Raw genomic sequence first — 25,460 nt, 5'->3', positions numbered from 1 at the left:
TAGCCAAAGGAGAAACTACAATGACTCCTGCCCACTCTTGTGGCCTCCAATGAGCCAATCCTTTGAAGCTTTCCCAGACCAGTCCCAAACCCTACAGTGATCCTTCCTTGTCTCCAAATGTCCTTCGCACCCCTCTATACAGGCTACTTCTTTTTCTTTAGCTCGTGTATGACTTAGCCCCGTGCTCTGCTATTGTGTATATTAACTATGATTTGAATGATGAAGCTTTTTATCTTATGCTTTAGATGTGTCATGGGAGCTCCCTGAGAGCTAGTCCTTCTCTCCAGTCCCAGACAGCATCCCTTGGACCCAGCGGAGGGCCCGGAGGATCCGCTTCATTCTCGTCGATGGAGCTGGAGTGACTTGGATGAACATGACAAGCACTGGACTTCTCCAAACCCTGGGCCAGCTTGAAGGGCAACTGATGCTGAACCTGTGGTCTGCCTCCCCCTTGACAGGGACGACAGGAGGGGGACGGGAAGGGCAGGGCTGTGACATTCCTCATTAGGGGCCTCAGTCAAAGCTTCTCTCTGTCTCGTTGTCTCTCAATGTGTCTCTCCCTCTGCCTCTCCCTCTTTCCCTGGCTATAAACGCCTCAAATTAGATTAATCAGGAGTTGGCAGGAGATGCGGCAGGCCGGTGCCAGTGAGTAAACAAATCTCAGCCGTCACTGCCTCGTCAGCCTCCGGCCCCAAAGGAGGTCCCTTCTAGACACAAATTCTTATTAGACTTGTCATATCTATTAAAATTCTTTTCACACTTCTGCGTTCTATCAGCAGCACCATTAGCTCGGCCCTGGCCTTTGGGAACCGCCTGGACTATATTAATCTGGCATCCGCCCTCTTCCACCCCCCCCCAACCCCCCACTCTCTCGGAACTGGAGGACAGAGCAATGAGGGGATGGATAGATGGGTGGATGGACGGATGGTTGGATGGATGGACGGACGGATGGATGATCTGGGTGTGTGTTTGGTAGAGAATGGGACAGCATCCAGGGGAGCAACCTTAGCTAGAATTCTGCCTCAGCACATACACGGACATGCGTGAATCATGGAGCAATACATATGTGTGTGTACCAAGAGGCGTCAGTACACAAAACGTCAGAACTAGGAAGGGCCTCGGAATGTTAAAGGCTCTACCTGGATTGGGCCTTAGAACACAAAATGGGAGAGCTGGGTGGCCTCTTGGGAACCCGAATGTCAGGTCTGGGAGGGACCCAAGGACACAGAATATCAAACCTAAAAGGGCCCTTAGAACCCGAATATCAGAGCTGGGAGGGGCCTGATGGCCAAAGCAGTTTGCTTTTGGGGGAAAAGTGAGGCATCTCGAGGAGACGGTCACAGCCTTTGGACTGAAAGATAAATTCACTGCTTCCGTTGGAGGTTGGTACGAAGAAGGGCGATGGGAACGATGGCAAAGGGTTCAAGGGGATCATTCATGCCTCAGTCTCCTCCAAAATTTATGCCAGGAATAATGGAGGAACCTTATGGGAATTGGAATTCTAGAGGGAAAAAAAAGATGCCTCAAATATTTTCCCAAGACCTACTCTTCTGCACTGGCTGGGAGGGGGTGTGCCAGGATGTGCAGTTTAGGGTTCATTTAGCTCATCCGAGACCTGGGACCACCTGAGAGGCCTGGAGACCCCACTGGCATTGGAAAATCAGAGGTGGGGAGCTACTACGGTGTAGTGGAAATAGCATTCATTGGAAGTTACCTTCAAAATCTAAAGACAAAGAGCTCAGGTCAAGGTCAGCGTTAACAGCCATGGTAAAAAGGATATATAGTCTCAAGGCAGCAAGAAAGACAGTGAGGTCTGGAGACAGGAGGTCCTGGGTTCAAATTTGACCTCAGCTACTTCTAGCTGTGGGACTCTAGGCAAGTCACCTAACTCCCATTGCCCAGCCCTTCTGCCATGGAAAGGATACTTAGTATTGATTCTAAGGCAGAAGGGAAGGGTTCTTTTAGGTTTTATTTTTTTAAACCCTTACCTTCTGTCTTGGAGTCAATATTGTGTATTGGCTCCAAGGCAGAAGAGTGGTAAGGGTAGGCAATGGGGGTCAAGTGACTTGTCCAGGGCCATACAGCTAAAAAGTATCTGAGGCCAGAATTGAACCAAGGACCTCCCATCTCTAGGCCTTTTAGGGTTTTTTTTTTAGAGCACATGGTCTCCTTTCTGTTAAGCAATCAACAAACCAAGTGGGTTTTTTTGGGGGGAGAGATATAGCCCCCCCTTTGTACAAATGAATGGCTTGGACTAAAACGGTCTCTAAAGTCCTTCCCAGCTCCAGCATCATGCAGTCTTTAGAATGCAAGGCCTGGGGCAGCTGGGTGCCTCAGTGGATAGATAGATCTGGAGATGGGAAGTCCTACTTCAAGATCTAGCTGTGTGACCCTGGATGAGTCACTTAGACCCCATTGCTTGGCCTCTACCACTCTTCTGCCTTTAGAATGGCTAGTTAGCATCCATTCTCCCACAGAAAGCAAGGGTTTAAGAGCAAAAGAAAAGACAGCAAGGCACCTCTCAGTGCTGATGACCTAAAATCCTTCCCGCTCAGATTTGTGCTTTGAGATTGGCTTCGGCTTGGGGTTCTGCCTTCTAAGAGCTCTCACAGCGCTGACACTGTGCGTTCTAAGCCCTACTTGCCCTCTCCCTCATTCTGGAATTCTAGGGTTCCTCCTGGATCTAACGTTCTAAGGTCCCTTTGTCAGCTCTGGCGGTTCCGCGGAGGCCCAGGAATGGGGTGCCAGGAGGGGGCCACTTAGAGCCCAGCAGCCCTCGTTCCTGGCCACAAACTGGGGGAGGCAAAGGCAGCGGAGACGGGAATGAATGCCGCATGCAGGGGCGCTCCCGGCGCTCCCCGCGCCTTCGTTTCCCGGGGCGGTTTCTCTAACCAAACAGCCCCTCCTTTCTGGCAGCCTTTCTCCCCATTCTCCCCGGCTGGCATCCTTCCCCCTTTTGATCCCCCAGGATCCTTTCTTCCTCTCTCTGCCTCCTCCAGTAAGGGGGGGAGGGGAGCTAATTTTATTTCCTACCTACCCGGGCTTTATTTTTTGTACCTCGCTCTGCGGGCACCCACGGGGTGTGACTAACCCGGGCCGGGGGCGTCGGGGCCAGGCCACGCTCTTGGAATTGGTTTCGGATCTTTATCATTAACATGTGTCCAGCTCCCCCGCCGCCCCCCTCCCGGACCGGGAGCAAGGGGAAGGTCAGGGGGTCGCCGCTCCGGCTCCCTCGGAAAAACCACAGGAGTACCGGCGGACCCCCCCAACCCCCCAGGAGAACGGGGTGGGGTAAAGCTGCTATTGATCCCCCCGCAGCCGGTTCGCATTTAGCTAGAGAAATTAAGGACATTAAAGGGGCGTGTGTGTGTGGGGGTGTACGATTGGGGGCGGGGGAGGGCGAGGTGCAGTCCCAGGTCACTGAGGACAAGCTAAGGAGGGGGGGCCGGGGGAAGGATACACCTTTAACCCCAGCCGGATCTCCCCGGGTTGCCACACGTCGTTCTGATTAGTTTGACACCAGCAGGTGAAGCTGCCCAGGCTGGGAAGGCGTGGGGAGGGGCCCCGGGCTCTGGGGAGAGAACCGTAATCATTCCCATTTCTATGATGCTTTCGAGTTTCCCGCGGACTTTCCTCTCCAGTAATCCTAGGAAATGGCCCTTTTTTCTGCCTGCCTTTCAGAGGTCCCCCCTTTTCAGATCCTGGCCCTTGCAGGCTAAGTGAATGGCTCAGAGGAGGCAGGTCTGATCCCGTCATTTGACCGGGGCAGGAAACTGAGGACCTTTGCTTCCCCAAGCCTCACCGTAAGTGGATGAGCCAAGGCTTAGTTCTAGACTTCTTACTTCAAGGTTCCCTGATCTGCCCACTATGGCATTTCTTTTAAAACTCTTATTTGTCGTAGTAACAACTCCAAAACAAAAGGGCAAGGGCTAGGCAAACTGAGTTAAGTGACTTGCCTAGGGTCACTGAGTTACCCAGGACCTCCAGATTCCAGGCCTACTGCTCCATCCACCGAGGCACCTGGCTGCCCCTCCCTACAGCAGCATTCTTTACATAAGCCTACCCAACTGACACAAGCTCACCATATCTTGTGACTTCCAGTCCAATGTTCCTCCCATTATGTCTTGGTGCTTTTTTAAAAAAAATCCATCTTACAATCAAGCCTATGTTCCAAGGCAGAAGAGCGGTAAGGGGTAGGCAATGGGGGGAGGGGAGGTCGCACAGCTGGGAAGTGTCTGAGACCAGATTTGAACCCAGGACCTCCCATCTCTAGACCTGGCTCTCAATTCACTGGGCCATCCAGCTGCCCACTCTTGATGCTTTTCAACTGAGGCCCAGAGGAGGGAAGAGACTTGCCCAATGTCACATGGTTACAATTCTTTGACTCGAACTCTCTGACTCTAAAGTCCAAATTACTCACAGCTGGCCCTATCCCTGTTCTGCTCAGGGTCTCTCCCCACCCCTACTTCCCATCTCCTAGAGACCCCCGAGATGGGCCTGATGGGTGGATGCTGTAGGATATATACCTCGAGATTGGAGAAGACCCAGCCACAGAAACTCAAGAAAATGAGGGCACTGAGGGAGAACGAAGTGGGACAGGGTTGGATGGCTGGAGCGTGAGGGCGGGCTGTGAAGAGAGGGGCTCCGATATAGAAAGATGGTGGCTGAGGGGAGACAAGAATACAATCTACAGACATTTATATAGTCTTCTAGCCTTCATTCTGCCCAGCATGGGGCCTTACACAGAGTAGATGTTCAATACTGCTTCTTAAATGAAAGAATGGTTGACTGAACAAATGAATGGAAGAATGGCTTAGTGATTGAGTGAATGAATGAATGAATGTTTGGGTGAATAAATGAATGAATAGTATTAATTTTCTCTTTAAAGGGGAACTAGATTTAGAGAGACTGGAATTAGAAAGCTGAGGATGACTGTACCCCATTTCCCCCTACACCAAGTCAGGGATTGGGGTAATAGTCCCCGAGGACAGAGAGGGGGAAAGAGTTGCACTCACTCTGTCCATACTGGCCATACTGGTAGCCAGCCACAGGATCCACACTGTAGCCAGTGGTGCTGTAGGTAGGGGGGCAGTAGGACTGCGAAGTGGGGAGGCTGTCCACAGACTTGATAGAGTCACTGCGCTGGCTGCAACTGGCCGAGATGGAGTTGGCGGTGTCCAGACCCCCATGCAGTGGAGAGATGGAGAAGTCAGCCTGGGGTTGGGGGGGTACCCCACTTGGGTTGCTCAGGATACTCATCACCTGAAAGAGAAAGAAAGCTTGAGAATGAGAAAAGGAGTGAAGGGACCACATGATGCTTCCAAGGATTCCATCTGGCAAAAGCCAGCAACCACAGCATGAGAATCCAAATGACCTGAGATCTGCGTGGAGGTCTTCTAGCATGCTCTACTTCTATCTGGTCTTCTTGGGATTCCTTCCCCCCTTCCCCTCTCTCTTCTCCACTTATGCCAAGAATGATGGGGCCTGGTGGTGGTCCTGAGCTGCTGCTGCTGCTACCACTGAACTCATCTAACTCATTAAGGTTTTCTAAGGGATTTATACATGTGGGTTAATTTTATTTTATTTTATTATTTTGTGTGTGTGTGTGTGTGTGTGTGTGTGTGTGTGTGTGTGTGTGTGTGTGTGTGAGCTCATTTTAGACTCCTCACAATGGTATCACGGAGGTGTTAGGCATATGATTATCTCTATTTTACAGATGAGAAAATTGTAGCTCAGTGATTTGACCAATTCTACAAAGTTCAGAAGTACCAAAGTTTGTGTTTGAATCCCAGGCTTCCAGGATCCCAGTTCAGCACCCTATCATTCTATCTACTATGCCGTACTAACGCTTATTTTATATTATTAATGATCATTTTTATGCTTCTGATAGCTGTAGTGATCATGGTGACTGGGATGGTGATGGTGGTAGCGATGGTGAACTCGGCCATGACAGTGATGGAGACAGTCATCATGATGGTGATAAGGATGATGATGATGATGAGTGATGCTGAAGGGCACAGTGATGGCAGTGATGATGATGATAGAGGTGACAGAGCTCATGGTGTTGATGATGATATGGTGGTGATGGAAATGATGACAACAGTGATAATAATAATGATTATGAAGATGGTGAAGGTTCTGATGATATGAGAAATGGTGGTGATAGTGATGGTGGTGGAGGTGATGCTGATGTTAATACAGTGATACCAAGACTGAAGGTAGTGATGTCAATGATGTTGTCACTGAATGTTTCTTTTCTTTTTTCTTTTCTTTTCTTTTCTTTTCTTTTTTCTTTCCTTTCCTTTTTTATTTTCCTTTCCTTTCTCTTTCCCTTCCCTTTTTCCTTTCCTTTCCTTTTCTTTCCTTTCCTTTCTTTTCCTTTCCTTTCCCTTTAACTCCTGTCTTAGATTCCATACTAAGTATTGGTTCCAAGACAGAGGAGCGGTAAGGGCTAGGCAACTGGGGTTTAGTGTCTTGCCCACATAGCTAGAAATTCTGAGATCACATTTCAGACCAGGACTTCCTGTCTCCAGAGCTGGCTCTCTATTCACTGATCCACCTAGCTACCCCTGGCATTGAATGTTTCAAAGCTATTGCTATTAAGAATGTGTATAGGACAGGACAGCTAGGTGGCTCAGTGGATTGAGATCCAGGCCTAGAGACAGGAGGTCCTGGGTTCAAATTTGACCTCAGTCACTTCCTAGCTGTGTGACCCTGGGAAAGTCACTTAAGCCCAATGGCCTAGTCCTTGGGAACCAATACTTGTTTTATTCTAAAATAGAAGGTAAGAGTTTTTTTTTAAAAGAGTTAGGCAGTAAGGACACAAAGACAAGACCTAGGATTGTCCCTGGCCTCAAGGAACTTGCTTCCAACTTGGGCTTTACAAATAACTACAAAGGAAGTTGACAATCTCCCCTTGTCATCAGGAGGTACCTATAGGATCGTGGGTTTAGAGTTGAAAGGGACATTAACGGTCCTTGAGCCCAACCCCTTAATTTTACAGGTGAAGCCCAGAGAAGGTGACTTGCCCACATGCAATTTAGTGAATTTTTGAGGCAGAATTTGAACCTGGGTCTCCCCAAGATGTCTTTTTGAGTCAAACAATAGAGCCAGGGGTCAGGGGGTCATCCTCATTCTCTCTGGTCCACTATTCCTAACCGGGCATATCTGTGACATAGCTGATGGGAGGCAGAAGGGAATATGGGATAAAATACTAGGCTGGGAGTTAGGAAGTCCTGCATTTGATGCTTCCTGGCTGTGTGGCTCTGGGTAAGTCATTTGACCCCAGTAGAGTTGTAGTGACTGTCTACTTCACAGGAATGTTGTAGAGATAACGCTTTGAATACTTTGAAGTACTGTGTAAATGTGAAATAATGGAGGCAAAAGTGAGGAGGTGAGAATGAGGACAGCGTGTGTGGAACTATCAAACAGGAAATCATAATTATGCCATACTGGAGTGAATGGCCCCTTATCATACAAAGATAAGAGATTTCTCATAAACCACACGATCCTGGACAATCATTGGCATCACACTTGCCATTTACATAGGGCTTTTCCTTCCTTTTCCCCTCCACAGTGACCTTGATTTTTGTCTAACACATTACTTATTGCTAGATTACCAATGTTAATGATCAAAAGCAATATCTTCTTTCCACTACCCTATCCTGAACCCCTGTAGATGCCCTTACCATCTGCTCTGTCTCTGTGCCCTCCAGATCCTTGGGCATTGTTATCTGACCTATGGATGCTATATATGGCCCCTTGAGTCCTGCCCTCCATCCTGCTGCAGAAATTTTAGGACTTCCAGGCCTTTCTTCCATCTTCTCTATACCTTTTTATGGGTTATTTCCTCCAGTTAAAGTCAACTCTTTGAGAGTAGAGACTGTTGATTTTTCTCTCTGTATCCCCAGTGTGTGGCTTAGTGCTTGGTAAATAGGAAGGTTTAATACATTTTTTTCTACCTCACTGATTCATAAATGATTTCTAAAGTCCCCCCCCCAGCTCTGAAAATCGACATTCTAACGTTCTGTGTTCTACCTTCCCTTGTAACTCTGACATTCATTCTGTGTTCAGAGGTCCCTTCTGGCGTTCACTGAGCTTAAATCAGCAAAATTCTAGGGCATATTATGGAAGGGAAGGTTTTCCAGTATTTAGAAAGGGCAACAGTGATCATTAAGAAACAGCATAGCTTCACCAAGAACAGAAATAATGTTATTTCCTTTTTTGACAGAGACTAGACTGGTAGAGGTGGGATATAGACGTCATACCTGGATTTCAGCAAAGTACCTAACAGTCTCTAGTGTTTTCTTTCCGGATGTCATGGAGAGATATGAACCGCACTGTACGATTCTGCACTGATCGAATGACTCGGCCTGAAGAAGACTCATTAATGGGGTCAATATCAACTTGTCTTATTCCTGTATGTATATGCCATGCCCCAGTTCTTTCAGTGAATGGAAGCTCCTTGAAGGCAAGAACTATGTCATTTAAAAAATCTTTTTATCCCCACCACCAAGCAGAGTATTTCGCACACAGTAAGAACTTAATAGACGTTGCCGCTTACTGAAACTGGCAAAGGATTAAACTAATTCTGCTTAGCCTCAGAAGGAAGAAGTAGGAGAAATGGGCAGAATTTGAGAAAAGGGGAGCTCGGATTCATGCTAGGATCAACTTCCTAATAACTAGAATGGTCCAAAGGGTTCAGAATGAGTTGCCTTGAGACATGGTGGGTTGCTCTTGACCAGGTGTCTTCAAGCAGAGTCTAGACAACTCCTTTGGATGGAGGTTACAGAAAATGGAATCTGGGTCTTTTCCCACTCTTCCAGGCTGTGATTCTATGATCTAAGGTTTTTGTCATTCTGGGTTCTAAGGGGCCTCCCAGCTCCATCATTCTATGTTCCATTCTGTTCTAAGGTAATCACGTATATGTATACATATATGCATATATATATGTGTGTATAATAGATAAATATAGAGAGACACACTAGATATCTATTATGTGCTATATATAACATAGTATATAATTATACGATATTATATATACTATCTATCTACCTACCTTCCAGCTGCAGCCTGATTATTTGCAAAAGGGGACAGGCAAAGAAGAGGAATCTGATTGAATGATCAACCTTGAATCTTCAGTACCAGAAAGAGGTGGGTGCGAGAGGAGGGAAGAGGTCATGCCTACCACTCTTGGCTTTGCCCCCTCCTTGCCCTCCGAGTCTAGGAAGTCAGGAACTAGTTAGCATCCTCTTTTCTCTAAAGTCTGGAAAAGGTCTCTTCTAGGTCTGGGGTCCAAGTCTGCAGTGAGCAAACTTTTGAACTTAAGGAAGTCAAGGTCTGATGTGATAATCTCCCCCCTCTTAAGAATGCAAAGTCCTCTAACAGGGTGGGTTCCCCCCTCCCCCCCCGTCTCCCCCCTTTCTTCCTTATTATTTTTTTTTTGGTGACCTTGCTTTTGTCTAATGTATTACTTCTTGGTACATTACCGATGCTAACTCAAAATCAATATCCTTTCCACATCTGTAAGATTTTATCTGAAGGCAAATCTCCAGGCTGTCTATCATAATGATTGACAGGCATCCCTTCCCTTCCTTTGCTCAGTCATTCCCCCCCCCCAAAAAAAAAAAAACCCAACCTCCTCTGCTCCAAATCAGTCCCAGCCTCATCCATCGTCAGGGTAAATCAATGAGTGCCCTGGTTTCCGCCAGTTAGAAACTTGTTTGTTAGTAGGGAATGGGGGCTGGGAGTGGGGAAGGAAGAGGCTGAATGCATCCTGGGCCTGGAATAACAGAGGAGGGGGTTTGAGAGCTAACTCAAAGCTTTCCCTCATTTCCTCCCAGAATCACCTATTTTTAGAGCTGGGAGAGACCTCAGAGATCCTCGAGGCCACTCTGTTCATTTTACGGAAGAGAAAGCTCGGGGCCAGAGAAGGGGAAATGACTAAGCCGAGGTCATCTAGCTAGCGTCATCTAGATTTTGACAGATTTGCAAATCTAGTGAGGGGCAGAAGCTGCAACTTTGGACTCCAAGCCTGCCACTCCTTCCACTGCCCTCCGCTGGCTCCCAGCGCCAGATGCCATTTCCGCCTCTTCCTCATCCCCCCTTCTTCCTCCTCCCCCCTCCCGTCCCCCTGGTCGTTCCATCACTCTCTCATACTTTAAAAGAAGGAGACGGAGAAAATGTAATTAATTCCCTCGTCTCTGAGCTGGCCCTGAGGGCCTGTGGCCGAGGTGCCGAGCTGGGGAGATCTGCACCCTCTGTGATAACCGAGAGGAGCTGGCGGAGCCTGCCTCCCCATTAGGAGGGGCCATCTCTCCCATCAGGGCTCCGTGGAGGGCTTGACGGGAGGCCAGGAGGCGGGGATGGGTGGGAGATGCAGCCAAGGGGAGAGAACTCAGGGTGCTGCACGGCTCTTGGTTAACCCAGCACTTCAAGCTCGAGTGGGAAATTGGAAGGGAGGGAAGAGAGTGGCAGGACTCAGGGCAGCTCTGGCCCTGACCTTCTGAAGGAAAGGATTAGACACAGCAGAGGGCATTGTTTTGGAGTCAGAGAACCCGAGTTTGGATCTTGACTCTGCCATGTAGCCTGGAACAAGTCGATTTCTTGAGGGGAGGGAAGGGAACTTTATCTGTCAACCAACTCACCAACCCACTAAACATATATTAAACGTTAATTCGGTGCCAGTTCTAGTCGTTCTAGGTACAGAGACTACAAATAAAAGGCAAAACAGACCTTGCCCTCAAGAAGATTCCATTCTATGAAAAAAAACCCATATTGAAAAATGTATAAAAAGGGCAGCTGGGTAGTGCCAACAGGGCATACAGTACAGGATCCAGAATCAGGAAGATCTGAGTTCAAATTCAGATCCTTAGTAGGTGTGTGACCCCATTTACCTCAGTTTCCTGAGCTGTAAAATGAGCTAGAAAAGGAAATGGCGAACCATTCTAGTATCTTAGCCAAGAAAACCCCAAATGGAGTCATGAAGAGTCAGACCAGACTGAAATAACTGAACAGCAACAATACAAAATGGATACAACATTGGGGGCAGCTGGGTAGCTCAGTGGTTTGAGAGTCAGGTGTAGAGACGAGAGGTCCTAGGTTCAAATCCGGCCTCAGACACTTCCTAGCTGTGTGACCCTGGGCAAGTCACTTAACCCCCATTGCCCACCCTTACCACTCTTCCACCAAGAAGCCAATACACAGAAGTTAAGGGTTTAAAAAAATTGGATACAACATTAAATATAATGGGGAATAGAGAAGACTGAGGCAGCGGAGGGGAACCAGGAAAGGCCTCCTGCAGTAGGTGACTGAACTGAGTCTTGAAGAAAATAAAGATTCTAAGCAGTAGAGAAGAAGAATTAGTGCATACTAGGCATGAGAGACAGCTAGGAAAAAGGCATGGTGATGGGAAATGGTGTGTCACAAATAACATGTGACTTGTCATGAGGAATAGCAAGAAAGCCAAGTTAGGTTAGATTATAGAGTGTTGGAAGGGGGCAGGTTGTAAAGAGTTCTAAATGCAAATGCCAAGTAAAGTCCTTTGTGATTCTAGAGGTAATAGGGAGCTCCTGGAGTTTATTGAGTAGGGGAATGATGCTGTTCGAATTGCATTTTGGGAAGATCATTTTGGCAGCTCCACAGATGATGGGGAAGGAGGGGAGAGACAAATGAGAATACTGCTGCTGCAATCCAGATGAAGTGTGATGAGGGCTTGAACTAAGAGGGCAATTGGGTGAATTGAGAGAAGGGAATGGATAGGAGAAATTTTAGGGAGGTAAAATGGACAGGATTTGGTACTGATTGGATGGGGTGAATGAGAGAGCAGAATTGAAGATCACACTGAGGTAAGAGGTGAACATGGGTGAATGGAAAGATGGTGCTATCCTGGACGGTGATAGGGAAGATAAGAAGAGAGGTGGATGTGGGGGGAGAGATAATGAGTTCTGTTTTAGAGATAATGAGTTTGAGATGCTTGTGGGCTGTCTGGTTGGAAATGTCCAAAAGGCAGTTGATGATATAGGGTTGGAGAGACACTGGGGCTGGATATATAAATCTGTGAATTAGCGGCACAGGGATGATGATTATGCGAGCTGATGAGGTCATCAAATATAGATAGACAAGGGCCCAGGAAAGAATCTTGGGGGGGATACGCAGGGATTTGCTGGAGCAGCTGGAACTGTCTCCCAAGAGCTGATTGTTAAATTTTCAGTGAGAATATTTACATTTCAGAAATCACCAAATGCTACAAAGCAGGGCCTGATTTATTGCTTTATTGATTGCCTAGATATAAGAGAGTGATGGAGAAAACATTAGTAATGCAGGTTGAAGTGTGTCATGTTATGTTCTTTTTTTCTTAAGAGCCAGTTGTTAAATATTTACCAGGACACTCCTGGGGACACCCACTAATCCCATCCACATATCATGCCCCCTAAAAATGTCATCAAAGGGTAATGGTATGAATGATGATCTAGCACAGGGAATTGATAAGCTGTTGTCACACACACCACAAGAGACCAAGGGAATATTGTGAAAACCTAGAGAGGATACTTATCCAGGAAGAGAGGGTGGTCAAATGCAGTGTCAAGCTAAGAATGAAGAAGCATTCTGATCTGGCCCCTGGTAACTTTCAATGAAGTTGAATGATGAAGCCAGAGGCCAGACTATAAAGAATTAAGAGTGAGAAGAGGCAGCAGAGGGAATGAGTGTAGACAGCTTTTTCTAATAATTAGACTAAGAAAGGGAGAAGTCCATGGTGTTAGCTTGAGAGGATCCTATGAGTCTGCATAAGACCAATGGTAAATGTCCTTGAATTTTAGAGGTAGACAGAGGCTTTAAAATCATCTAGGGGCAGCTGAGTGACACAGTGGATAAAGTACTAGGCCTAGAATCAGAAACCCGAGTTCAAATCCCATCTCAAATACTTCCTAGCTGTGTGACCCTGGTCAAGTCACTTAATTCTGATTGCCTAACCCTTACTGCTCTTCTGCCTTGGAATGGATACTCAGTATCAATTCTAAGACTGAAGGCAAGAGTTTTTAAAAAATCAATTAAACAGAGGCAACTAGGTAGCATAGTGGATATGGTGCCAGGACTGAAGTTGAGAAGACCTGGGTTCAAATGTGGCCTCAGACACTTCCTAGCTGTATGACCCTGGGCAAGTCACTTAACCCTGATTTCCTAGCCCTTGTTCTTCTTAGAACTGATACTAAGGGAGAAGGTAAGAGACTGGGAAGGAAAAATATCAATCAAACAAACCTGTAGTGTTTCAAGACTCCTCAGCAGGGACTGACAAAAATTGCCAAAGATTACCTAGTAAGCTAGTGGACTGGCTGGGAAACCCTCAGGAGGCAAACTACTTAACTTCCCATGCCCTAAGCAAACTCTCTAAAGCAAAAAGATAAGATCAGGTGCTACCTGCATCAGTAGAAAGAGTATCTTTTATTGGGGTTAAGTCCAACATCCAGATCATGACCTCTAAATAATAATAATGATAATAATAATAATAATAATAATAATAATAGTGATGATGATAACTTTAATATTACACTTCCTATGTGTCTGGCACTGTATGAAGTAGTTTACAAATATTATCTCATCTGTTCCTCATAACAACCCTGGGAGGAAGGTGCTATTATTATTCCCATTCTTCAGATGAAGAAACTGAGGCATATGGAGGTAATTAGGAAGTCTCTGAGGTTAGATTTGAACTCAGTTTTTCCAGACTCCAGGCCCCAGACATGTATTCACCTACAACACCAAATGCTCCATAATTATAAAAAATTGGAATGTTTGGTTTACACAATGCCAATATAATTGGAAATATTTGCATGGCTAGCATATAATGATATTAACTATTGGATCAGGCCTTCTTCCCTACCCCCCTTCTTCCAACAGCTCCCCCCCTCCTTTTTACAAGGGAATCCCCTTTCTATAGTGGCTCTTGAGAGTCAGAAGACCCCAGTTCAAATTTTGACTAGCTGCTTATTAAATATGCCATTGGGTAATTCCCTTCCCTTCTCTGGGCCTCACTTACTTCCTCTGTAAAACGAAGGGATTGAACTAGATGGCTTTGAAGAGTCCTTCTAGAACAAAATCTTATTTTACTGGGGTTCAGGAGCCAGGAAAGGACTTGCCCAAGGTCACTCAGCCATCTTCGGGTTGCTCTGACAGGGCTTTCAGTTCCCTGTGCCCCTCCCCCAGCTGCCTCCAAGCCCCTTCCCCGAAGTCGGGAGGTGGGGGGGGGGGAGCCCCACCTCGCTGATGGCGAGATAAATGTTGGAAAGGGGATTAGCACGACTTTCGCAAGGGAGAGGAGAGGCTGGGAAGGGGGCCGATCTCCGGGAAAGATATGACTATTTAAAGATAATGATTGCATAAATTTAATTAGCACATTTTCATGCGGCAAATGGCCGTTTTGTAATTAATGTATCTGGCCTCGCTAAGCATGGCAGATCCCATCTCCTCCTCCCTCCCCCGCCCGGCCCCCACCCCCTCCCCTCCTAGTTAATGGAAGACAGAAAGCAGATGACAGAAACAATTTGTCAGGCGGTGCAGGTGTCAGGAGCCCGGTGGGGAGGGGAGGAGGCGGCGGGGGAGGGGAGGGAGGGGGAGGGAGGGCAGCAGCTCCCAGGCTCCCCGGCCCGGCCCCGTTGGGGCAGGAGGGCGCAGGGAGAGGGAGCCGGGCCCGGGGCGCAGAGGGAGGGGGCCCGGCGCTGGTGCCTCAGTAATTGGGCGAGATGAGGACGCAGATTAGCCCTGGCAGAGCCTGGGCACCGACACACGGGCCTCATTATTACCTCAACAAACAAGCTGCCGCGGCTCACAATGCGTTATGGGTCCGAGGCGGTGATCACCTGTCCCCGCTGCCGCCGCTGTCACCGCGAGAAGTCACAGGCTCAGGAGCCTAAGGGGGCTGCAGAGGTCTTAAGGGACCCGGAATGGACCTAGAGACCTCCGCGTCATCCAATCCAACTCCCCTCCCTCCATTTTACTGGAGGAGAAACTGAGGCCCAGATCAGAGAACCGGGGCTGGAAGGGACCCGCAGGGGCCATCTGATCCAACTGCCTCATTTTACAGAGGGGGAAACTGAGGCCCCCCCAGAGAGGAATTGGCAGACTTGCCCTTCTCATCCAGTTCAGATCCTGTGCCTTGATTTCCACACTCAAGAGATCCCACGGTTCTAATCTCAGCTAGGCCACCGCTCTGCTCCATTCGCTGGGGAGTAGTAGAGGGTACACAGGCTGAACGATGAGGCCATTTTGTGAATCTTTATTTTACACGGGAGGAAACTGAGGCCCGAAGAATTTAAGTAACTGGCCCAAAGGGACAGGGCTAGCACTGGGATTTGAACCTAGGTCCTCTGATCCCAAATCCACTGCTTTTTCCATGGGGCCAGACTGCCTTTTGCCTCTGCTACTGAATAATGAAGCTAACAATTAATATGCTACTTTGCATAGATCATCTCATTTAAATGCATCCCAAAGGTCCTTGGCAAGTATCATTATTATCCTTATTTTGCAGTTGAGAAAACTTGTCTCAGTGATGCTAAGTGCCCATAGTGTGACCCTGGATGAGTCATTTAAAATCTCTGGACCTCAGTTTCCTTATCTGTAAAATGAGACAACTGGACTGGGTGACCCCTGAATTCTCCTTCCCAGTTCTCACACTCTCTATATTCGAAGGTCCCTTCCAGCTCTAACAATCTAGGTTCAAGTGTTCCGTGCTCTAAAGTCCCTCTGAAAGTGATAAAATGAATTCCTGGGACAAAATGGACATCACTGATGGTCTTGTCACTCAAAGTGATGTCCATTTTGTTCCAGGAATTCATTTTAACAAAGGTCACCCTCTAGGGCACAGACATTCTACATTGGTTTATGCTTTCAGACCTCTTCCAGTCCCGAGACTCTTATCACCTGGAGAGGTGGGTTCGAATCCCAATTTGGACCATTCCGTTTCAAATGTGCTTTTCTGGACTTCAAGTTTCTTCATGTGTAAAATGAGGAGGAGAAAGTTCCCTGTCCTAGTGGGGAGCTTCAGTATACAGATGAAGTGAATGGGAGCTCAGAGAAGGGGCAAAGGACTTGCCCAAGGTCTATACCTAGTAAGTTGGTGCCAGTAGGGAGGTCCAGAACCTAGGTTCCCCACTCCCACTCTGTGGACTTTTCCCTCTACCTGCTATACTCTAGTGGCTCATGAGTCCCTCTCTTCCATTGAAGTACTTGCTGATGAGGAGATAGATATAGAGAAGAAAGTATTTGAGAAAATCTGGGGAGAATTCAGAATCCTCAGCAGTGATGGACAGAATATTGACTTGACTGGCCACTATGAACAAGAGGATGTTACCTAGAGGATGTTTGCTACATGCCCCAGACCCCCGAGTGCACCCATACTTTGCAGATAGGGGAATGGTGCTCAGAAAAGGTCACTGACCTGCCCCTTGGTCATATGGAGCTAATAAATGACCGAGTCAAGATCTGAACCCAGCTCTGTTTGCCTCGAAAGCTCCCGCTCTTTTTGTTCTGACTCTGCTGTCACAAGAGCACCCCTACTGCCCTCTGAGGTTAGAGGCTTTAGATAGGGCTCCGTAGCTGTCTTCTCATGGCCTTTACCTAATAATGATAATAATGAATATTTCCATAGCATGTACTACCTGCCAGGTCCTGCACAAAGTGCTTTACAAATATTATCTCCTTTGATCCTTACAACAACCCTGGAAGGGAGGTGCTATTAGTATGCTCATTTTATAGTTGAGGAACCTGAGGCAGGCATAGGTGAAATGACATGCCCAAGGTCACACAGCTAGGTAGCACTGAATTCAAGGCTTCCTGACTCTAGGGCCAACATTCTCTCCACTTCTCCACCTAGCTGCTTCATCTCTTATTAATATATTTGACTTACCCAGAAAAACAAACAGCATTTCACCTAAAAATGTGCCTAACTTTTTTTTCTTCCATCTTAGAATCAATGCTGTGTATTGGTTCTAAGGCAGAAGAGTGGTAAGGGCTAGGCAGTGGAGGTTAAGGGACTTGCCCAGGGTCACATAGCTGGGAAGTATGTGAGGTCACATTTGAACCCAGGACCTCCCATCTCTGGGCCTGGCTCTCAATCCACTGAGCCACCCAGGTGCCCCCAATGATGTGCCTAACTTTTAAAAGTTTAGGGGCAGCTAGGAGGCTCAGAAGAAAGAGATCCAGGCTTGGAGATGGAGGTCCTGGGTTCAAATCTAGCCTCAGATACATCCTAGCTGTGTGACCCTGGGCAAGTCCCTTAACCTCCATTGCCCAGCCCTTACCTTTTCTGCTTTGGAACCACATTCACTATCAATTCTAAGGCTGAAGGTAAGGGTTTAAAAAAAGAAAAGAAGGAGCTGAAGAGTTACTTGTTGAATCTTTTTAGTGAGCATTCCTTTAGGGTGTGGGTTGGCCCAGATGGGTCACCAAGCAAACTTCCAATGTGAAATTCTGTGAAACACCAAAATGATTTTGACTTGCTATCAAGAGTGTACAATGTGAGACGTGTGATCTGAGCTGTGTTTCCCTAGCTGCTACCCTGTTACTCCCACGCTCATCCTGGCTACTTTGTTGAATAGAAAAAAGGCTCGTTGTCGTTAGTGGAGGGAGGACAGATGAGAGGTGGGGGGGGGCTACCAGGAAACAATGTTGTATACCCTGCAACAGGCAATTACTCTATCAGGGATGATTGCTTGCTCCCCCCCCCTCCTGATACAAAGGGTGGATGAAGATATTTCTGGAAATATCTATGATATAAAAACAAAAGGAATCAATAGAAACACTTTAAAAAACAACAATGGCATTTGGGGTCTTCAAGGCTGAAATCAAGGCCCAGGCTAGGGTAGGGTTAAAGCCCAAGGTTGGTTGGTTGATTTGTTCGTTCATTCATCCATTCCCTTTTTAGATATAATTCTCATCATTCTCATCTATGCAGTCTGTGTTCCAGCCAAATAGTAGTCCATCTTCTGTTTTCCTACCTTTGCACAGGTTGCCCACCCCCTCCCCAGAACGCCTTCTCTCCTCACACTTTTTAGTACCCTAACTTTCCTTCAAGGCTCAGCTCAAATGTTGCCTCTTACAGGAAGCCTTTCCTGATCCCCTCCCCTCATCATCTTCCACTTGTTCATACCCTCCTAATCCCTCAAATTCTCTAATATTTACTTATCTGTTGATTATTTTTCCTTTAATTGCTGGGGAAGTCTTTGTATCCCCAGCACTTCTTTTCATGGAATTCAATGGAATGAATTAATTCAACAAATATTTAGCACCAGGGCCAGAGCTCTTAGTTTGTGGCCAGGGTCAGGGTTCAGTTTGGGGGCCCCAGACATTTTTTTTCTCTGCATGAAGCCCAATTGCCCTTGTCCAGGGATTGAACAAACCACAACTATTGCCTCATAAGCTCCAGAATCTGCCACTGAAGGAAGCTGTTCAGGGTAGACCTGATGATGCCTTATTTCCTTCTTCCCCAACCCCAAGCCCATTGATCTAAAATAGTGCTGAGCAGTCTCTTTGACTCTTTCCTCTGAGGAGTCATCCCTCAGCCCAAGACAAATCTAAAAGAGTGGAAGCCCCTCAAGGCAAAATGAAGCCATCCCTTCCCTCAAAAAGCTGATATTTAAAAAAAGGTATTGCTACTTGGGATCTTTATAGTTTCTGGTATTTATCTCCTCACTTCTCTCCCCGGAGAGACACCTTTTTAATAAGGAAGAAAAAAAAGATAATCAACAAAACGAAGCAAGACATCCCCTGGAACCTGATTGTATATGCAGTGGTCCATACCCATTGGCCCCTACCTCTGCAAAGAAAGGACCGAGGCACATACTTGTGAAGTTTATATTCTACTGAGGAAAGGTGGTCAGAATGGATTGAGAAGTTCCTAAAGGAAGCAAATACTCCTGGTTACAGGCTGAGGGATGTCAAGGAATAGATGCCAACCAAGCCTTAATAACAGTTAATGTACAAAGATCCTCCCAGCTCTGACATCCTTTGCTCTAAGGTCTCTCCCAGCTCTGACATTCTCTGTTCTAAGGTCTCTCCCAGCTCTGACATTCTCTATTCTAAGGTCTCTCTCAGCTCTGACATTCTCTGTTCTAAGGTCTCTCCCAGCTCTGACATTCTCTGCTCTGAAGGCCGCTCTAGCTTGGCCATTATCTACCCTAAGGCCCCTTCTGTTGCTCTCATTCTACGTTCTTCAATCTTATCCAGCAATGACAGTCTGTGCCCTAAAAAGGGAGGTAGGACACCAGCTACTAACCCCGCCTTCTCCTGTTGCCATGGCCAAGGGCAGCCACCAGCAAGTTGGGCACTGTGGGCAGACCAGCAGCTGCAGGGGGCACTCAGGCCCAGCCCAAATTCAATTTCAAAGTTCAATGGGTTGCACAGGGGCTGCTGAGCCAGCTCGGGCCTCAGCCTTGGCCTTGGCCTGGCTGGCTGAGCAGCTCCCAACCAGGCCATGGAGCTGGTGGCTGTGGGGAGGAGGAGGGGAGGGGATCCTCCTCGATGCCATGAGGGGGGCGGGGGCATCAAGCGAGTGAAAAATGTCACAGCAAATTATTCTTGACAGAGTTAATATCTGCACCTCATCGCCATAATGACATGTAAATAAACAGTGAGTCTCACTCAGCTGGAGGCTCCTCGGTGAGGACAGATGCTACTAACCACCAGCTGGGGACCTCAAGCTCAGGGTTGCTGGAGGGGGGGGTTCTTCTTCTTTCTCTCCCTCCTTCTTGAATTCTCCCTCTCGAAGTCTCTGCTCCTCAAATCTCTCCTTCCTGCTCTGGCCAAGGGGAATAGGGCTTCTCTGACCAGTGCAAAGTCAGATGGAAGATGGAGCAAAAGAAGTGGAGGGGTGAGTGGGGAGGGGGGCCCAAATCCAGATGTGTGAGTCCCTTGGTGGTGTGCACTGTGATGTCCCTTCCAGTCTCCATCCAGATGTGTAGCCTCTGAGAAGAGAAGCACTAGGTTCCCTTCCTCCTGAGGGGTTTGGGGCATGGGGAATTCCCTCTTCTCTGGGCCATGTTTCCAGGCAGTCTGGAGAATATGGATGGACGGTGTCATCTATGGTCCCCCTAACAAACATAGCTGGGGTGACTGGTGTCCTCCATCCCCAAGAGCAATGGAAGTCGGGACCTCCCAGTCAAAGGTTAGCTCTAATAGGAGGCTTTCTCCCTTGTGCTCCCTGTTCGACCCAGAGGAAACAGGAACAAAGGAAAGATCAGTAATGTGTCCAACGTCTCTCAGCATATCGATTCAACGCTGCAACCAGAACCTTGAGAATCCCCATCTGTCTTTGAGGCTTTCAGCTTTCTCCCTGCAGTAATAATGCGCCCATGCCTGGAGTGATCCAAGGCTCCTGCTCTCCGTGATGTTCTTGTACTGTTGAGTTAACCTTGCCTCCAATTTGTTTTTGTTTTTTTTAACAAATGGAACAACTGAGGCACTTAATGAATAGATACTCTAGAACTGCCACAAATCTGAATAAGCTCTAACCCCCAAAGTTCCAATGTTCTGTCCTCTCTTCAGCTTAACAATAATCATAGTAGCATGGAATTTTGTTGTTGGAAGAGAACCAGATTTAAATGTAATTCGGAAACACAACAAAATAAATAAAAATAGAACAAAACAAAGATTATTACATCTTCAAACTAAGTCAATATGTGGCCTACAGGGATCCTTACTAGGGATTAGTGGCCAGGACTTCTATTTGAGCTGGAGACCACTGCTTTAGAGTATGGAATGTTGCAGTTGGAAGAAGCCTTCAAATATAGAATGTCAGGGCTGGGATGGAACTTAGAATACAAAACATCAACACTAGGAAGGTCCTTAGAATAGAGAAGGTAGAGCTGGGAGGAACCTTAGAACATAGAACATCAATTTGAAGAAGCTTAGAAAAAAAGATTATTAGAGCTGGGAGGGACCTTAGTGTATAGAGTGTCAGAGATGGAAGGACCCTTAGAAAACAGAATGCCAGAATGGGAAGAGGCCTTAGAACACAGAGTGTCAGCGCTGGGAGGATCCTTAGAACAAAGAATGTCAGATTTGGGAGGGCCCTGAGGAAAAAGAATATCAGAACTGAGAGAATCCTGAAGAGTACAGAATGTCAGAGTTGGGAGAGACCTTAGAACAGAGAATGTCAGAGCTGGGAGGCATCTTAGAATTCAGAATGCTGAAACAAGAAGAGAAATTAGAGTGGTGGAAGTTCAGAGTTGATGAGGATGGAGATGCTATTTGCTTCGATCCTTTCATTTGACAGCTAGGGAAACTGAGGCCAAGTGACTGCCCCTGCCCAACCAAGGCAGTTTTGTTCCTGAGCCTCAGCTGGATTCTGTCCCCACCTCCTTCTAGGCCAACAAGTCCCCCCAGCCCATTCCCACTCTAGCTGCTAAAATCCCTCGCGAGGGGGCGGGACAGGGACCTCCTGGCTAGGGCCTGGCAGAGCCCTGGTTCACCCAGAACAAGGCAGCAAAACGTGGCTCCATTCTTTGGGAAACAAACATCTTCTTTAGCTAGCTCCCTCGTCAGACACCTACTTGTTTAGCTCAACGACTAATCCACTTATCTCGGATAAAGCCGCCAGTGAATCCCCCGTTTGATAAAGGCAGCCACAAAATTAGCAAAAATTTGCCCACGGCTCCGACACACGGAACAAACAAGAGGATGAGCTCGAAAGGAGGGAGAAGGAGTTCTCTTTTTTTCTGTCCCAGGTCCCCGGGAAAGATGTAAAGAAGATAGCTGCTGTCTCTTTAACTCGTTGGCTTTGGGGAATGTGATTTCTGAGTGGATTAGAGCCCCATTGGGGGTGGGTGGAAAAGGGCTCCCCATCCTCTCTCCTTTCTCCAGACCCTTAGCTCAACTTGATTATGGATCCAGACAAGCAATCCACAAAGAGCAGAGTGAGCGGAATGGCACCCTGGCTTAGGGAGTCAGCGGGGCTCAGAGCCACAGGATGTAGGAGCTGGAAGACCAGACCCTTTGTTTGACAGAAGAGGTAAATGAAGCCTCAGGTTGACTCAAGTGACTTGTCCAGGGCCACACAGCTAGTTGAAGCTGTGAATTAAATCCTTATCTTACTACTCCAAGTCTGGGTTCTTTCCACTCCACCACTGGCTAGTTCTGCCCCTTCCAGTTTTCTGGGCCTCAGTTTTCTTAACTGTAAAAGAAAGGGGTTAGACCTGGTGCTCTTTGAGGTGGGATTGTTGTCTTTGTTAGGGTCTGTATGCTTTGGGTGCTTAATGAGTGCTTGTTGAATGTTCTTAAACTTCAGGGGTCCCTTTGACAAGCAAAAGTGGTATAACTTCCATGGAATATGAGGGGTCTGGAATAAGATGGTCTCTAGGAAATCTTCCTATTCCAATATTTCCTTTTCTGAATTTCTGACATTTTGTGTTCCCAGCTCTGACATTCTCTGTTCTAAGGTCTCTCCCAGCTCTGACATTCTCTATTCTAAGGTCTCTCCCAGCTCTGACATTCTCGGTTCTAAGCTCCCTCCCAGTTCTGACATTCTCTGTTCTAAGTTCCCTTCCAGCTCTGACATGCTGGGTTCTAAGAGCTCTCCTGTCTCTGTTCTTCTTTGCACTATGACCTCTTTCAGCTCTAACATTCTATGCTCTTGATGGTCCTTCCCAATTCTGATATTGGTTTAGATCCTCCCAGCTCTGACATTCTGTGTTTTGTAATTCCTCTCAGCTCTGATATTTTGTGTTCTGGAACAGTCTTTGTCCTAAGGCCCTTCCCAGCTCTGATAGTCTATGTTCTAAAGACCCTTCCTAGCTCAGACATTCTGGGTTCCAAGATCTCTTCCAGCTCTGACATTCTGGGTTCTGAATTCTCTTCTAGCTTTGCTATTTTGTGGTGTAATTTCCTTCTAACTCTAGCAGCCTGTGATCTAGGGCAGAGTTCATCACGTTTTTTGGGGGGATCATGGGTCCCTCTGGCAGTATCTAGTAAAGCCTCTGGATCCTTTTTTTCAAAATAGTGTTTTTAAATGAACAAAATAAAATACATAGAATTACGGAAGAAATAAATTATATTGAAGTATTTATCAAAATAAAAACAAATCACAGACTCCCTGAAATCTCTTCACTGATGCCCTAGTGGTCTGTGGATTCCAGGTTAAGGATCTTTTTTCTAGAATCTTAGATAGTTCTAACCTTCCATATTAGCGACAATAATAATAGCTAGTTAATATTTATTTAGGGCTTACTATGTTCCAGACACATGCTAAGCATTTTACCATTATTATCTTATTTGATCCTCACAACAGCCCTAGGAGGTAGGTGCTATCATTATCCCCACTTTAGAGTTGAAAAAATTGAAGCAGACAGAAGTTAAATGACTTGCCCAGAAGTATCTGAGAATGGATTTGAACTCAGATCTTTCTGATTCCAGGCTCAGCACTCTACCCACTGTACCATGTAGCTACTCCTACATTTTGAGTCCCTTCCAAATTGAATATTCTACAGCTTGGAATGGACACAAACATATCCTAGAACCTTAGTTCCATATGGTGGCCAACCACTTTCTACAAAAACACTCCGAGTCACCAAGATGAAGATTTTTCTGGAAATTGTGCACAGAGTATTGCAACCAAGAGCCCTGGGTTACCACTTGCTGGAGGGTCAGGGGCACATTATTTTAAATTCTCAGCTTCTCAGTTTCTTTGCCTACAAAATGGGGATCAAAGCCCGTGAACTACAGGGTTCTGGGTGGGGACCTTGTTAAAGGGCTCTAGAAAGAATCTTTAGAAGGATGATATTCCTTCGATGTTCATTCTCTGTGATGGTGAGGATGATGACTATTGTTTGGGTTGCTGTCCAGCTGCCATGGCTGCTTGTTCAGCCTCGCCCAAATACCACCAGGCACCATGGCAGGAAGGTCAATAGGTTTATAAACCCCATTGGGCAGATGAGAAAACAGAGTCATGACCGACAAGCTTAGCCAAGGTCAGATGGCACACCTGACGGGGTAGAGACTGGAAGGGCCCTGAGAAGAGTCCCCGAGTGTCCAGAATCCCTGCTGAATCCCCCCAGTCAATGTTTTCCCCAGCAGCTCTCCCAGCCAAGGCTTGGGCAGAGGCAGGGAATTAATCACTGGGAAGCACCTGTCAGGTTGGCATCTGGAACTAAATAGAAACACTTGCTGAAAGAGGGGACCTCTCACCTCTAGGACCCATCCCCGGGAGGTAGAGCTCTAAGACCTTGGGGGCTTGGGGCCAGGGGCCAGGCTCCCCCCTCAGGGGGACCTCCAGGCTAGCTTCCCTTCCAAGGGCAAAGATCTTACTGGCCCCCCAACCCTTACAGCTAAGCTCTCTTCCTCACCTTACTGCATGTGCATTAGCACAGGAGAGCAAATCCAAGAAGAAGCCAATGGAGGCGAGTAGATGGAGGTGGCAGAGAGGGCAGGAGAGTACAGTGTAGCCAGAGGCCCAGGAAGGTTAACAGGCAGGGAGCCCAGGGACTCTTTGGCCTAGAACCTCAAAAAGTGGCGCCCCAGCTTCCCAGGTAGAACTAAACTGGCTCTCAGCCCTCTTTGGTAATAATACCAGCAGTGTGGTATGTTGGGGGCAGAGCTGGACTCAGAGTCAAGAAGAGCTGAGTTCAAATTCCTACCTCAGTTACTTATTACCAGATGGGCAATCTGTCTACTTTTCTATCCAACCACCTATCTATTATCTACCTACCTATGCTCTACTTATCCATCCATCCTTCTGTCTAATTTATCTATTAGTGAGGTGGCACAGTAAAGAGAATGCTGGGCTTGGAGTCAGGAAGATCTGAGTTCAAATGGGAATTCAGACCCTTTGTAGCTGTGTGACCCTGAGCAAGTCACTTCACTTCTGTTTGTCCCAGTTTCCATTTCCTCATCTATAAAATGGGAATAATAATTGTTCCTACCACCTAGGGTTGTTGGGAAGACCAAATGAAATAATATTCTGTTTAGCATTGGTACATAATACATGTTTGTTTTCTTCCTACATTTATTTCTAATATATATTTTAATATATAACGTATATTAGGAAGGAAGAAAACATTTATTATATATGCATATATGTATATATGTGTGTATATATATGTGTACACACACACACACACACACACACACACACACACACACACACACACATATATATATAGAGAGAGACAGAGAGACAGAGAGAGAGAGCTCCTCTTTTGTTACAAATCTTTGAGAACTGGTGCTATCTTTTTTTTTTTTTGGCTCTGTTTCTCCAGTGATATAGCAGACATTAATAGCTCACCTTTATATAATAGTTTAAGGCTTAACACCCTTGTTTTAACAATGTCTCATTTGATTCTGACAACAGTTTTATGTAGTCCATTTAGCATATTTATAGCATATTTAAATTAAGCAACCACTGTATCTAAAGTAGTATGTTATGATTTAGAGATACAAAGGGAAAGAAAGAAATATGAAAAGGAAAGAAAGAAAGA

At 46.7% G+C, this 25,460-nt stretch overlaps 1 protein-coding gene across 1 annotated transcript in view; it reads right to left on the bottom strand.

Annotated features, from left to right (window-relative positions):
* The window catches only part of PAX7 (paired box 7), an 85,022-nt gene that overhangs the window by 2,595 nt on the left and 56,967 nt on the right, over window positions 1-25,460 (bottom strand). The window contains exon 5 of the mRNA XM_044668700.1: window positions 5,016-5,262. Coding sequence (XP_044524635.1) covers window positions 5,016-5,262 — 247 coding nt within the window. The remainder of the gene's footprint in view (window positions 1-5,015; window positions 5,263-25,460) is intronic.

Source organism: Gracilinanus agilis, chromosome 3, assembly GCF_016433145.1.
Source record: "Gracilinanus agilis isolate LMUSP501 chromosome 3, AgileGrace, whole genome shotgun sequence".
Taxonomy (NCBI): domain Eukaryota; kingdom Metazoa; phylum Chordata; class Mammalia; order Didelphimorphia; family Didelphidae; genus Gracilinanus; species Gracilinanus agilis.
The sequence above is the reverse complement of the archived record's forward strand: the minus strand, read 5'-3'. Positions and strand labels throughout refer to the sequence as shown.